The sequence below is a fragment of the Coenobita brevimanus genome, chromosome 24, assembly GCF_032717465.1.
Source record: "Coenobita brevimanus isolate Jiangsu-jjx chromosome 24, ASM3271746v2, whole genome shotgun sequence".
NCBI lineage: Eukaryota > Metazoa > Arthropoda > Malacostraca > Decapoda > Coenobitidae > Coenobita > Coenobita brevimanus.
Genome location: NC_136977.1, coordinates 11,236,413 through 11,251,873, shown reverse-complemented (window position 1 = coordinate 11,251,873; position 15,461 = coordinate 11,236,413). Strand labels below are relative to the sequence as shown.

At 41.1% G+C, this 15,461-nt stretch overlaps 1 protein-coding gene across 1 annotated transcript in view; it reads right to left on the bottom strand.

Moving 5' to 3' along the window:
• Window positions 1–15,461, bottom strand: part of LOC145393549 (uncharacterized) — a 252,668-nt gene that overhangs the window by 12,671 nt on the left and 224,536 nt on the right. The window contains exons 21-24 of the mRNA XM_080267700.1: window positions 14,521–14,633; window positions 13,527–13,728; window positions 8,000–8,113; window positions 2,766–2,949 (exon numbers count right to left, since the gene is read on the bottom strand). Coding sequence (XP_080123826.1) covers window positions 2,766–2,949; window positions 8,000–8,113; window positions 13,527–13,728; window positions 14,521–14,633 — 613 coding nt within the window. The remainder of the gene's footprint in view (window positions 1–2,765; window positions 2,950–7,999; window positions 8,114–13,526; window positions 13,729–14,520; window positions 14,634–15,461) is intronic.

Genomic DNA, 15,461 nt, shown 5'->3' with positions numbered 1-15,461 from the left:
ACGCTCATAATTTTCGTTGCTTTCACAGTGTTTTTTTTTTTTGGAGTATGGATCCCAAACTACTTGAAAATCATAGAGTAGTGTTTATAGTGTTAATATCTGGCTGTGGTAATCATATTACGGGTTGTCGGGAAGTGTAAAGGGGAGACTTCGTTACCCAACTTCAGAGGTCTCCACAAGTCCTACGGTAACTGACGAAGGCTCAACAAACATTCCAGGAGAAAGCTGAAGGTATGTGCCATAAGCATATATAATTTTAATATTCTAGGACTAATAACTGATTTTTGGCAAATATTTTTTGAGAGTCTGTCGGAGCCCGAATAACCCCGGGCACACACAAAACATCGGTAAACATGCCCGCGGTGTAGGGGTTAACATGACAGTGTCCGGACTGACTCTATCAGATATCTTAATGTGATGCAACAGAATGGGATGAATGTTTCTGGCATATCACATTAAACTACGATTCTGGGGGCTTGAATGATGAGTGAATGGATGTGTGGCCCATTGGATTGGGCAAACTTGGGCTGTCTGGATGTTGCTACTCCTCACCCTGCCCTAGGGTGGGAAAGGAGGTCCGGATGATGATGATGATGATGATATACACAAAAAATAAAACGTGAGAGAGGGAATGAGAGCTTGCACCCACCTGCTAAAGAAATGCTCAAAACACAACAAACTCTCATGCTCTATGGCCCAAATGGCATCCAAAAGGACAATGGGTCAAAAACCAAATACAGGTAGGGTCCTGGGCAGCAACTGAAACAAAAGCTGAAGAATGATAACACAAGAGCAAAGCAGGTACAAGGGAAGTGATTTGGGTGAGCACTTGACAAAGAATAACAACAAAATGCTGGTACAGTAAAAGTCCTTTCATTCGGCATCTTCGGGACCAAGCTGGTGCCAAAAGAGCAGAAATTTCCGAATGACTAGGAAAACCTGCCAAAAAGTGTCTGGCAATCATGGTCGGTCACCCCAATGCAATCACAGTGTCTAGAAAGTATTATTGGTCAATGCTACGCACTATATATTTAATAAACAACTTATATTTAACGTATTTAATGATACAATACACATAAACTTACCTTTACCTTGGTGTATTTACATATGTACACCCGAAAGCACTAGTTATTCCCTCCCTAATAGCCGAAGTTGTGGCCAGTGAGCGACCGGGCAATCGTACACCCCACACCCACCGCCCCTACCACAACCCCAGTGTAAGCGTTGTTGGACAGATGTGGAACAGCCAAAGCTGGTGATGTTGTAGTGTAAGATTGTTTTTACGGACAATCAGAACCATAAGGGTAAGTATATAAAGGTATTTAATGTGTAATATTATGGTGTTCACCACAACATATGGGAAAGGCATGAAAATGAAAGAAGACCTACAATGTATTATGTGGTATTGTCTATATTCTTATGTCCTATATTATAATGTTACAAATAAGTATAGTATAGCGAACAACATCTGTTGAAAGACATGATATCTTTTATCGTCCATTCTCGCTCCCACCTTCACCACCCTATTCTCTGGGTTCCTGTCTCCACAAAATGTCTCCTTTACCCTCTCATCCCCCACTCCTGCCCTTTGTTAAACAATGTAACTAAGATAATGATGAAATGATACGTCAGGTACTGATCATGTTAACATTATCATACACCTCTGTTTTAAGCACCAACAAATCTATAACATACAATACTTCGGTATACCTGTCAACCATTTCATCCTGTTGTAAGGTGTTATGTGACATTCACACTGCAAGTTGGACCTTGTGTTAGCTACAAGGACATAATGTTGTTTAATACCCAATAATACATAATACATTGTAGGTATTCTTTCATTTTTTGTGCCTTTCTCATATGTTGTGGATAACAGCACAGTATTACACATTAAATACCCTTACATACTTACCCCTACTGGTTCTGATTGTCTATAAAAACAATCATGATACACTGTAACATCATCAGCTTTGGCAGTTCCACATCTATCCAACAACGCTTACACTGGTGTTTGGGTAGGGGAGGTGGGTGTAGGCTGTTTGATCGCCAGGTCGCTCACTGGCCATGACTCTGGCTACCAGGGGGGAGAAATTAATGCTTTCAGGTGTGCACCGCAAAACAGCACAACAAAGTTTCCAAACTTCTGCAAGGTCCCGCTCACAGAGCCAGGCACTCACAAGTCAGATGGCTGATGGTGCATGCAGTGTTGGCAAGCAGAAATCTTTAAATGCACTAAGCTCAACTTTAAAATGCGGCAAGCTACAGATGAACTGTTCAAATTTTTGCAGTAAATTGGACTTCAAAACATGCTAGAATAGAAGAAAATCTAAAATTTATTGACACTAAATTATTATGAAAAGTGCTAGATCTGGCGCCAACAGCGCCAAATTGGCAACTATAGGCGTATGGTACCAGCAACGAGCTGGCAACCCCATCACGGGTGCTGGTCAGCTCAGTGTATGTGCTGGAGGAGCAGATAGCTTTCATAATGGGACTATTTATAAAAAATGCCAAAAGATTGGATATACCATCAGATCAGATGCTGAATGAGAGGACATTTACTGTACTTTGCATGCCGACAAATCATACAGTCAGTGAAAAAAGTTAATGGAGGAAGAGGAAGTTAAATTTACATGGGTGCCTAGCTGAACTTTTATATCAATGTGACTTTCTTTTCTGCTGGAGTGATAGGTAAAAAAGGAAACCTAATATAGGCCCAGTCTGAAACACTGTGGTACCCACGCACTAAAGAATTTAGGACATACCTGAAAGATGTGAAGATTGGAGGTGAGCACTGGAAGCTGCTGTTGAGATGCTGAGCCAATGCGAGGAGGAGGGGGATGCGAGGAACAGAGTGACACTGGTGGCGTTTCAGCTGCCTCAATCCTCCCACTAGGGTGTGAATTAAAATTTTCTCCTCCACTTCAATATCATAACATCCACTCATCTCTGATGAGGAATACCATGTAAGTTAGATTGCAAATTACCAAAGCCTGGCTAAAACATTATGGTATTGAACTGTACGATGAAGGGCACACAGTAACTTCAACATCATCGTCAACAGCATCATCATCATCACCATTATCATTCCAAACTAACTTCCCGTCTAAGAGATGGGTTGAACTAGGATCCAGAAATAGAGAAAGCAAAGAGCAGAACATCAAATAGCATGCCCAGTGAAATGGGTCCCACAATCATTCAGACATAATTTAGAAATTACAAAAGTAGGAAAACTACCAAGCAGCAAGCTTAGCAAATTGGATCAATCAGTCACTCATTATCTTCCATGCTGCACTACATCATTAACCCAAAGAGTGCAAGCCACAGCTCAGGTTGTGTCAAACATACCTGCCTAGATAGGTAATGTGGGGTCTCAGAGACCCCAGTCCCCGAAATTTAATTTTAAAAAATATGAGCATAAGGTCTACAGATCTGTCCGTCTCATTACCTTCCTGCCTAGTGATACTCTTCATGGGGATGATGGGGTCATAGCTGTACCTGGTTCTGATTTTGCTCTATAGAGCCATTGGGGTATGTTAGACCCCAGATTACCTATAATGTAACCTCAGTTGAGCCCTCTTGTGATTTTTTTATTTCAATTTGCTGTCCTTCTCCTTTTGTATACAGAAGGTCCCAACATCAGTCTACTGCAGACCACCCAAGGAATCATGATATTACTTTTCAATTTTGCAAGATTTAATTTTAAAATTTTTATACCTAAAATTTAACAATTTTTGTATAAACTTTAAAAAAATATATATTTTTTTGATTAAATTTTATTTTTTCTGGCCCTATTTACAGATAAGGGGTTGAATTATTTGTATATTGAAGCATTTTGAAATATCTCAAACGGAAGTTTTTTTTTTTTTTTTTTTTTTTTCCCCGTGGGGTCTGTCAGACCCCACGTTACGTATTATTGTAACAAAATCAAGATTACCTTACAATCTGTATGTTAGGAAGACTCCTTGGGAAGGTAACTATGCACTCAATGGACTGAAATTCTTTGCAGCTAGTTTCCTTCTAAACCTTTCTAAGGTAACAATTTCCACAATCCCTACCTTCTCGCTTTCGTTCTCTCTTTTTTTTTTTTTTTTTTTTTATATAACAGAACGGACGAAGGAAAAACAAATGAGTAAAAAAAAAAAATAATCCATGCACCAGATTACTGGTGTCCTCTGTTCATAAAATATCTGTAACAATTAGACTTGAACAGTTGTGGGTTGAAATTTGGAGGGAAACAACCCTGGGCAAGCGAGTTCCAGAGAGATGCAGTTCGGGGAATGAAAGACTTCTGATAGGAAGAAGTTCTGCAATATGGCTGAGTGACATTCCAGTCATGAGCGCTACCAGATGCCCGTGTAGCACGAGGGAAGTCATGGAGAGGTGGCACCATGGATGCAACTTCGTCTGAGCATTTGCCAAAAAAATATCTGTAGAATAATGCAAGGGAGGCAACATTCCTTCTTACTTGCAGGGGAGGTAGTTTATTTGTAATGGCAGAGTTGTTAATGATTCTAACAGCTTTGTTCTGAATTTTGTCTAGTTGTCTTAATGCAACCTCCCCACAACCATTCCACAAGGGTGAGCAATATTCAAGCTGAGAGCGCACATGACTCATAAATTATAGCTAACTGCTCATCAACAAAGAAGTTACGGACTCTGTACAATAATCCAAGTTTCTTTGAGGCGGTTTTAGCAAGTGATCTGACATGAGAGGTCCAGCTGAGGGCACTGTTAAGTGAGACACCAAGAATTTCAATACTGTACTTTTGGAGATGGGAATATTAGAAGCACTGAAGGTAATGTACGAATCTGGTAATATCTGTCTATTAGTAAACTGTATATATTTAATTTTACTAGCATTAAAAGAGACAAGGTTGTTTTGTCCCCATTCACAGATTGTAGATAGATCTTGATTTATGGAGATGGCTGTACTGAGTTGAGAGGTGGAGATATTAGACTTTGTAAATGGATGTCTGAGTGTGAATGAACTATGTAGTGTTGAGTCATCTACATATGAGTGAATGGGATTGTGGGTGACAGATAAGAGATCTTTAATATGAACCAGAAATAGGGTTGGCGCCAGAACTGATCCCTGCAGCACGCCGGCGTTAACTGAGTGGAAATTGGAATATACATCATCTACTTTTACTCTTCTTTTCCTGTCACTAAGATATGAAGAAATCAAAGGAACAAAAGACGTTAGTCCATAGAAAAGGAGTTTGGACAGCAGGGAACGGTGCCATACTCTGTCGAAAGCTTTAGAGATATCAAGAGCTACTGCATGAGTTTCTCCAAAAAGATCAACTGATTGATGGATGGTATGAGTTAAGAGATTGAGTATGTCAATGGTGGATCTTTCGTGGCAAAAACCATATTGTCTATCACTAACTGAGTTGTTGGATTCAAGATGTTTAACAATGTGCTTATTAATTAAAGTTTCAAATAACTTACCAAGAGAAGATGTGGCAGCTATTGGTCTGTAATCAGAGGGGTCAGACGAACTTCCTTTCTTTGGAATTGGGTGGATATTGGCTTCTTTCCATGAATTTGGGAATAAAGAAGTACGTATGCATAGTCTGAATAATTTAGCTAGGACAGAGGCAAGTTCAGGGGAACACTTTTTCAAAACAATTGGTGGAATTCCATCAGGGCCTGGAGCTTTGTTGGTATGTAAATTGTCTAGGATGGATTTTACGTATCTTGTCTGTATTTTAAGTAGGGCAATTTCGGGAGAATCAAGTTCCAGTACTGGGACATTCTGGCTGGTATCATCTATGGTAGAGTTTCTGGCAGAGGTACTGGCAAAGATATCTGCTTTCCCACGTGGGTCATTTGTAATGTTGCCATCTGAAGATTTTAGTGGGGGAATGGAAGATGACTTGATAAAGTTATTATCGAAATAATTAAGAGTTGATCAGAATATTCTATTGTCATTAGGGTTGTTGAGTAGTTTTGATGCTTGCTTTTGAAGAAAGTTTGATTTAGATAGATTTAATACAGCTTTTGCATGATTTCTAGCAATTTTAAATTGGGAGAGTGATTCAGATGTTTTTGATTTTAAGTAAGAGTTATATGCTAGTGACTTCTGGGCTGTTGCTTTGGCACAGTTGCCATCAAACCATTTTGGAGAGTTCGATCTTTTAGTGAACTGTTGACTTGGTATGAATTAATCCATACCAGCTAGTATTAAGTCGCAAATGTGGGACTGGGTAGAATTGGGATCACTAGAGAAGAAAGACTGCCATGGAACATCAGCAAGATAATTTCTAAATCCATCCCAGTCTGCCCTATCAAAGTGCCATCAGGTCACCCTGACAGGTTCAGAACGGGGAGGTGTGGGAGGGTTAACTAATGAGGCTTTGATGAGATTGTGGTCAGAGGATCCAAGTGGTGACAGTACCTCTATCCTGTATTGATCTGGATTATTTGTCAAGAATAAATCCAAGAGATGGGCATTATGGTCAGGATTATCAGGTATTCTGGTTGGTTGCTTTACCAACTGGGTGAGATTAAACGATTCCGCAAACAGCTCACACTCTAGACCAGCATCGTCAGTCCGGGCAGAATGCAATAACCATTCAACATTGTGTATGTTAAAATCACCCAAAATGGTAATTTCGGTGCCAAGGGCAAGGTCAAGGTTACTCAACTGAGTGGATATGGAATCAAATACACTGGGTTCTGAAGAAGCATTGGGTGAACGATAAACTACACAAATATATTTGGTAATGTTTTGACAATTTAATTTATATAGTGAGTAATTAAAACTGGATGAAGTGAAGTTTAAAATAGTGTCAACTGCATATTGGGCTTTGATATAACAACAGGTGCCACCTTTGTTACGGAAGTTTGTAAGGAGATGGTAACCAGGAAAACAAAATGGAGATATATCGGTAGAGGGTGAAATTTGTGGTTCTGAGGGAAAGGGCCAAAGGGGATATGGACTGAAGGAAAAAATGAACTGAGTTTAAATTTGTGGTAAGGCCGCGGATGTTGGTAAAGAATAAGGCCGCACAGTCACTTCTTCGCCGACAAGCATTCCCGGAAATAGCAACAGTCGCTGCCGGCACAGTCACTTGATGGCGACCGGGAGGACCCTATGCCGCCAGCCCTACCTTGCCGGTGGTGGCAATCTGAGGTACCACCTCATTAGATAGTAAGATTGCAGCGGCCATTACTAAAGACGTGAATAGAAGGAGTGATATGTTATGTGCATGTAGTGTGGTGTAGACAGTTGAAGGTAGAGGTATTATGAGAGCATGCTGGCCTACTCTCTCTGTAAATGAATGCACTGAAAATGTTCAGCAAAGGGAGATGGTCAGGATCAAGTCCTGAGGGCTGGTGAAACGGGAGCTCCAGCTCTTCCTATCACCAGCTTGCCAGCAACCTTGGGAGTACTGCCCTGTTCGACTGGTGCTAGTCTACTACAGAAGGCTCCAACATACTTGCATGGGTCAGCCCTGGTCACCTAATGGCGGCTCTCATTGCTGCTCATCTCTGGCAGCTTCCCTATTTATTCTCTTATCCCTGAGGTTACACTCAATGACCTCGTCCCAGGTCTTTTTCGGTCTACTTCTCGCAACCCTACCCCAAACATTAATACTTCTCACTTTGTGCACCCAATTATCATCCCTCATCCTCTCCACATGCCCAAACCATCTCAATCTACCTTTCCTCATCAAAACACCAATACACTCCAGTCCCATCCTACCCCTCAACTCATCCATTGTAAACCTAACCCCCACAGGCCTCACACTCAGGGACGCACTGCACATCCACCTAATTACTGTCATTTCTGTACATCTGAGCCTGCAAATGTCCTCTTCCTTTACTGCCCAGATCTCACTACCATACAGCATTACACTCCTAACACATGCTGCATACAAAGATCCCTTAGCACAGAGAGACAGCCCTCTCAATGTCAGGAGATGCAACAGTTCTCTGAACTTCTTCCAACTGCTCCTCACTTTAGCTACAGACCTAGCTCCAGCCTCACCTCCGGCATTAAACATGTCTTCTAAGGAACAAAACTCTTCCACACACTCAAGAGACTCACCAGCGAGTTCAATCCTCTCGCACCCGACAATCTCCGCCTGCTCTCCCCAACATACTGCATACGTGAAATCAGCATTATCTCATAGTCTACCTCTAATACCACATCTCTTATGCAACCATATCACAGACACTGCACAAGATGGAATTACTTCCCATGCCCTTGTGGCAAATCGCACATGGCCACTCTCCCTCTTCTCTGACAGTACTGACCAGCACTAGATACCAACACTTTTGTTTTGTCTGCATTTACTCTTAAGCCCTTGTGCCCCACACCATCTCTCCACTTCCTAAATCTCTCCTCTGTCTCCCTTTCATTCTCTGCAATCAACACCAAATCATCAGCATACAATATCTCCCACGAAAGTCCATTCTGAAGTTACGTGAGAGGGCTTCAAGTATCATGACAAACAACAAGAGGCCCAGAACTGACCCATGGTGCACACCAACATTCACGGAAAGCTTCTCACTCAAATCTCCATTCACCCTTACCTGGGTGCGAGTGCCCACGTACATGGCCATAACGACCCTAACCAGCCATCCTGACCAACGATCCTATCAGCCCTCCTGACCTAACCAACCCAAGCTTTCTCATTGTCCACTTCACCATCTCTCTAGGGACTCTGTCAAAGGCCTTCTCCAAATCAACAAAAACGATATATAATTTTCCTGAAGCTGTCGAACATTGAATATGGCATCAGTGGTCCCTTTGCCTGGCATAAACCCAAACTGCATCTCATCAATATTCACTATTTCTCTAATCATACCTTCCAGAACTCTCCATCACCTTCATTATCTGGTCAAAAAGCTTCATGCCTCTATAATTTTCTCTTTCCAGGGCATCACCCTTCTCCTTTGTGAACATTTACAATTACACTCTTTAGCCAATCATCTGGGACAACACACTCATACATAATCGTATTTATCAAATCAGTGACTAACTTCACTCCTACATATCCTGAGGCTTTCAACATTTCAGCAGTCAACCCAGACACACCTTCTGCCTTCCCCACCTGCATCCTGCCTAATGCCCCGCTTACAGTAGCAACGTCAATCAAAGGCCAAGGGCCAAACACTGGATCTGTTGGCTCCACACCTTCCCTGTTGCAAACTCGTCATTCAACAACCAGCTGTAATGCTCTCTCCATGAGTCTTCAATACACCCATTGTTCACCAGTACCATTCCTTAATCTTTTTTCACACACTGCTCACCTACTATACCCTATTCATTTGCCACCATATCATATTCTTCCTTTCCACATTATTTAGGTTATCAAGTACAGTAACTTCTCAAATAAAGCATGGGTTATGTTCCTAGAGAGGTCGCGTTATCTAGAAATACGTTATTTAAACATAATTTTCCCATAAGAAACAATGGTAATATTGGGGGTTACGTTCCTGGACTCTGGGAAAGTCTACCCACTTGGGAAGTTATGCTACTCTAAACTTAAAAGCAACAATATTAATTTGAAAGAAAATCCACATAAAAAACAAAAACAGTATATTTGGGGAGAAGTAAACATTTGAGCCCTAGTTGGGCCGAAGCGTTGTTTACTTCTCCCCAAATACTGTTTTCATTTTTTACATGGATTTTCTTTAAATTTTGCTTCTTTCATGGCATTGTGAAAGTTCCTCAACATTATTAATGCATTAGTAGGTCACAGAAACAATACAGTAAAAGCAACATTTTCATTACGGTAAGTAGGTCACAAACAATAACAACACACAGCATCACTTCATCTGCATCACTCGTCATCTGCTGCTGTCCCTCCTCATCCCGCTCCCCCACCTCCAGCCCTCCCCCACATCCCGCCCCTCCCCTTCCTCGCTCTGCTGTCCTGATATGTAAAGACTTAATTTACCACAATGAAACAGATACAATATATAAATATATTTTTTCAAATGAATAAATTAAACCGTCACCAAGACGGTCTATCAGCTCGGGACTGTCCAAGGCGCACGTGACTAATTTGAAAACATAACGTACATGTAAAGTCGTGTTAAATCAAGAAACCCTTGTTAGTTTAACATAACTCCTTAAATATTTGCTTGTGTTAAAACGAAAACGCGCTGTTTAAACTCGCGTTAATTGAAAGGTTACTGTATAAGTTTCTGTGACTCAGACTTCGCTCTGTAAACTTCTTTTCTAGCCCCATGCTTGGAAGCCAAGTATTCTCTTTGTTACTACCTTTCTTCCATTCCCAGAAAAGTCTTCATTTCTCCTTAACCGCAACTTCTACACCCTCATCCCACCACCAAGTTACTGTATGTCTTGGTGGGCCTCTTGTCCATCCACATACTGAAACAGTAACTCTCAAGAGTCTGCTCTTGAGGGCTCTGTACTGTTCATTACCACTTCTATCTACACCTCCCTGTTCAGCCACCACTCTCCTCATCTCACTAAAGAAGGCATCCCTTACTGCTTGTTTTTTCAGCTTCCATACTTTCCTCCCAAGTGCATAGGTCCTCTTTTTCATCACCCGCTCCTCATGCATCATGTCAAATATCAATAACTTGTGTTGTTGCACACACTCCGTTCTCCCTATAAATTTAACGGCCTTCACCAACATCCTATCAGTCCTCCTGACCATGAAATAGTTTATATGGCTGCTATTTCCCCCAGACTCGCATGTAATCAACCTACTCTCTCTTTTCCTAAAATGTGTGTTGCATACAATTTTGTTCATTGCCTCCCCAAACTCGAGTATCCTTTCCCATGCTTCATTTCTTGTACCATGTGCAGAACCCCCATGTATTCCTTCATATCCTTGAGCTGCTTCACCTACATGACCATTTAAGTCTCCTCCCAAAACTACAATCTCATCATATCCCATACCACTTACTACCTACACATATTAAGTCATCCCAAAATCTATCCTTCTCTACCTCACCCAAGCCCGCCTGTGGAGCATATGCTGATATAATTGCAAACATTACCTCACCGAACAAAATATTAACTTCTATTATCCTATCACTTATTCTCATAACATTCACGACATATTCCACCCATTTCTCCTCATCCAACACACCCACACCCCCATATCCATCTGTCCTACCCTACCAAAACAGCTTACAACAACAATCCTTCCCAGTAATCTTTGTGGCTCATGCACCCCTATTCCAGACTTCCTGCACACATCCCACATCCACCCACCTCCTACTCAATGCCTCAACCACCTCCCCCACTCTACCCCTCAAACTTCCCACATTCCACGACGCCACTCTGATACGCCTGGGTGATTTAGTGTCCTCAGGCTTGCTTTGAATTTCATTCTTTAACTTGCTTTGCCAAACAATTTTTCTAATTCATTAATGCCAACAAGTCTTGCAGGTATTCCTACAAGCTTTCTCCACTGTATATTTTGTTGCTGTTGCGGTTGATGTTGTGACCCCAGGCTCATCTGGATGTGAATCTGGGGGACTGCAGGATGAATTTGCTCTCTTCTTGTACTCTACCATTCTCCTTTCTGAGGACAGCATAGGAGTTGAGGGGTATCTGTATAACAGTCAGTGGAGCTGCCTGGTTATATGATGCCAATGCATCCCTCTCCAGTACCTATCTGCCTTACAGTAAATATAGGATCCACACATCTTCCACCACTACTGAAACCATCCTGTTCATAATTTAGAACTGGCATGGGTAACCCTTCCGAGCTGGCAGGGCTGAATAATAATTTTTGTATTGATCCTCAGGCCACTTTCCTCTGGAATGAATCTGCAGATATTTTTACTACGAACCGGATAACTATCCACTCATTCTGTATAGTGCTGCTCTTGGATGCCTGCCCTTTCCTCTCTCCTTTCCTTCCTTCCTCTTCTGTCTTTCTTTCCTTCATTCTTTCTTCTTCCTTCTGTCTATGTGTGACTCTACACTGAGTGACAAGCCAAATGGTTTTCTGTGCACCAGGAAACCACTTACTATGCCGGGTGGTAACAATATAATCAAATTATGGTGCAGGTTTATATTCAAAGGGGGGGTTGGGGTATATTGCTCATGATGCCACTCGGGCATGAGTGTGACTGGCCGCTCTCATCTTAAATGTCAGGACCAACTTGCCTAGTCCCAGGCTCCTTTGCTCCTCATGGGGCAGCATTGGATTGGATGATGAATGAATAAATGAAACTGCCGTCTATTTTAGCAACTACTGTTTTATATACAGTTTTTACAAATGAAAATATGTGATAGTAGTATGCATTTTTTTATTACTGAACATTTTTAATTACACTGTGACATACTGTGCTGCTAAAGAAGTCCCATCCTTGCACTGCAAAATGAATGCTGTATGAATGCTGTATACCAAATACAATATAAACTGTTACAAAAAGGTATCTATGGGATTAATTCACAACTGCTTACCCATGACTCATATTAAGAGTAAAAAAGAATGAAGATGTATTCCACTTCATTCACTATTAATGCTTTTTAAAATGAAGAAGTTCAGAGAGTTGATGCCCCTCCTGACACTAAGAGGGCTCTCTCTCCATGATAAGGGATCTTTGTATGCAGCTTGTGTTAGGATGCTTTGTGGTAGTGAGACCTGGGCAGTACTGGAAGAGGACATTCACTGACTCAAACATACAGAAATGACAACGATTAGGTGGATGTGCAGTGCATCCTTGAATGTGAGTCCTAGGATTACTAGGTTTACGATGGATGAGTTAAGACGAAGGATAGGACTGGAGTGTATTGGTGTTGTGATGAGAAGGGGTAGATTGAGATGGTTTGGGCACGTCGAGAGGATGGAGAAAGTGAGATGTGTGAATATTAGGGGCGGGGTTGTGAGAAGCTGACTGAAAAAAAACGGGAAAGGGTCACAGAATGTGGCCTCAAGGATAAGGGACTGAAGAGGGAGGCTGCCAGAGATCAAGCAGCATGGAAAGCTGCCATTAGGTGATCAAGACCTATATGTGCAAACATGTTAGAAGCCTTTATAAATTACACAAAACAAATGAAGGAGGCCAAGGGACATTCATATGTGTCAGGGTGAGAAGCAAAATAGCCTGGAGAAAATGTGTATATAAAAAAAAAATAAATAAATAAAAAATAAATAAATAAATAAATAAGTCATGGCAAGCAGGGTCATCCAGAGAGTTAAGCTTGCTTCAGGAGAAAGAAATGGAGACAATTGATGCATGGACTGTGCATGGAAGCCTAATTTACAACAGGGTTGGGATGAGATGGGAGCCTAATTTACAAAAGGGTTGGGATGAGATGGGAGGTTCAATTTAAGGGTATTTTAAGTGCCTGGCCAATGTTGTACAACAAAAGCTATGTAATTTTCCATTTAACCAGGATGATTACAAGATATGAAAGCCTACTTAAGCACAATATGGATTTAAAGCCATAAGGGCATGCAAAAAGATGAGGATTATAAAATACAAAACACTGCATGTCACCAGGTTGAAGGGCTTAATGATACATTGCCATAACCTGGAAAAAAAAACTTCACCATCTGCGATTCTCTACTCACTAATACTGAGAGGTGGTGTGGGCTGCATCTGAGAGAAGAGAGAACATATTTTGAAGTAGAAAGGTGGGCGTCGCCTGGTTCTGAGGGTGCAGTGGAGATTATGCTGGGCAGCAGCTTTGTACCCACCATACAGTTCATCAAATTTCTCCTGACACTCCACACTTCCACGCTGATACCCACTGCATTTCATCATGGAACTCACCTGTAATATAAGATTCATAACATATGCCACCAAACACATCAGTCACAGAAATAATACTACAAAGCACTCATACAGAACATACCTCCGGCAATAACATTGCCATTAAAAAGGATCTGGATCTGGAGCCGGAGCTGGATCTGTCCCCAAATTTAATCAACTCTTTCTTGGCCCATGGCCCACTCTTCAACAAAATTTCATTGAAATTCACCAAGAACATTTGTGACTATTGTACGAGATACGCCGGATCCAGATCCGCCCCAAAATTTAATCACTTCCTCCTTGGCCCATGGTTTACCCTTTTACAATATTTCATTCAAAGTCATTGAAAAATTTGGAGATATTGTCTGGACAAACAGACAGACAAACATTGGTGAATACATAACCTCCTCCAACTTCATTGGTGGAGGTAATAACATTCAGTATTATGATGCTTTATTCCATACATTAATAATACAGTGCACTTTCAGTCCTAATCAACCTGATAATAATCCTATAAGCCTATGCAAAAGAATACTTCCATATTATTATGACATATTGTATCATCTCAATACCATACTATAACAGTAAGTCTTAACTGTAAGTTGCTTTTTTTGGAATTCTCTTTTGCTTTCTTACTTCTGAATTAAAACTGTCTATTAAAGTTTCATTACTACTACAAAACTGATTTACCAGCTTCTCCCAACTTCCACTATGGTAACTCCTATGTGAGAGTAGCAAAATTTAGGGACATATTTAGAGCTCTTGAGAACTGTCTGTCCTTATAAAATACCTGAGCACTGGAAAGCAACATACCATTTCCCAACCATCCTTCGGGAAGTTGGGCCAAAACTCCCTCACAGTAAAAAGTAGCTCCACTGTCTCCATCCAACTCCACTCTCCACTTTCCTCACTTGCCCACCATAAATCTAGGTTTAAAAGGAGTAAACAAAATTAAAATTAAAATTAAGAAGTATATATATATATATATATATATATATATATATATATATATATATATATATATACTGTATATGGAATACCTCAAATTTGTTGTATGCTGATGATGCAGTGCTTCTTACAAATACCAGACAAGAGCATAGTAGAGAAGTGCAAAGTTTTGTACATGTCTGCGAGCATCGTGCCCTGAGAGTAAATGTAGAAATGAGTAAAGTGATGGTTACTGAGAGGGAAGGTGACTCCCACTGTGATGTTACAGTGAATGGAGTGAGACTGGAATTGGTGACAGAGTTCAATTACCTGGGTACACTGACAGAAATGAGAGGAAAATGTGCAAAAGAAGTGGAAAGTAGACTGCTCAATTTTTCTTCCTCCTCCACTGGCAATACACCACTTTTATCCTTCACTCCCCAACTTACTTCTCTATCACCCTGTCTAACTCTCTTTACCTCTTTCCAGAACATTTTCTTCATCCATCCATCCATACATACATCATCCAATCCTATGTTGCTCCATGAGGAGCATAGGAGCCCTGGGCTAGGTAAGGGGGAGGCGGTGGCCGACGACATGTCATAAAAGTACCTCCGCTAATACCAATACACCAGTCCTGTATGAGACAGCCCTAGTATGTATTCAATATGGACGGTGGGTGTTAGTGCCGAAGGGGTGACATGTGGAGATGTAGGAGGACTACTGGGCCTTGGGATAGGCCACTGCCCCCGAGAAATAGGCCTTGAAGCCTTTGCCCAGAGTCAAACATTTAAAAAAAAAAAAAGAAAAAAAAAAAAAAAAAAATA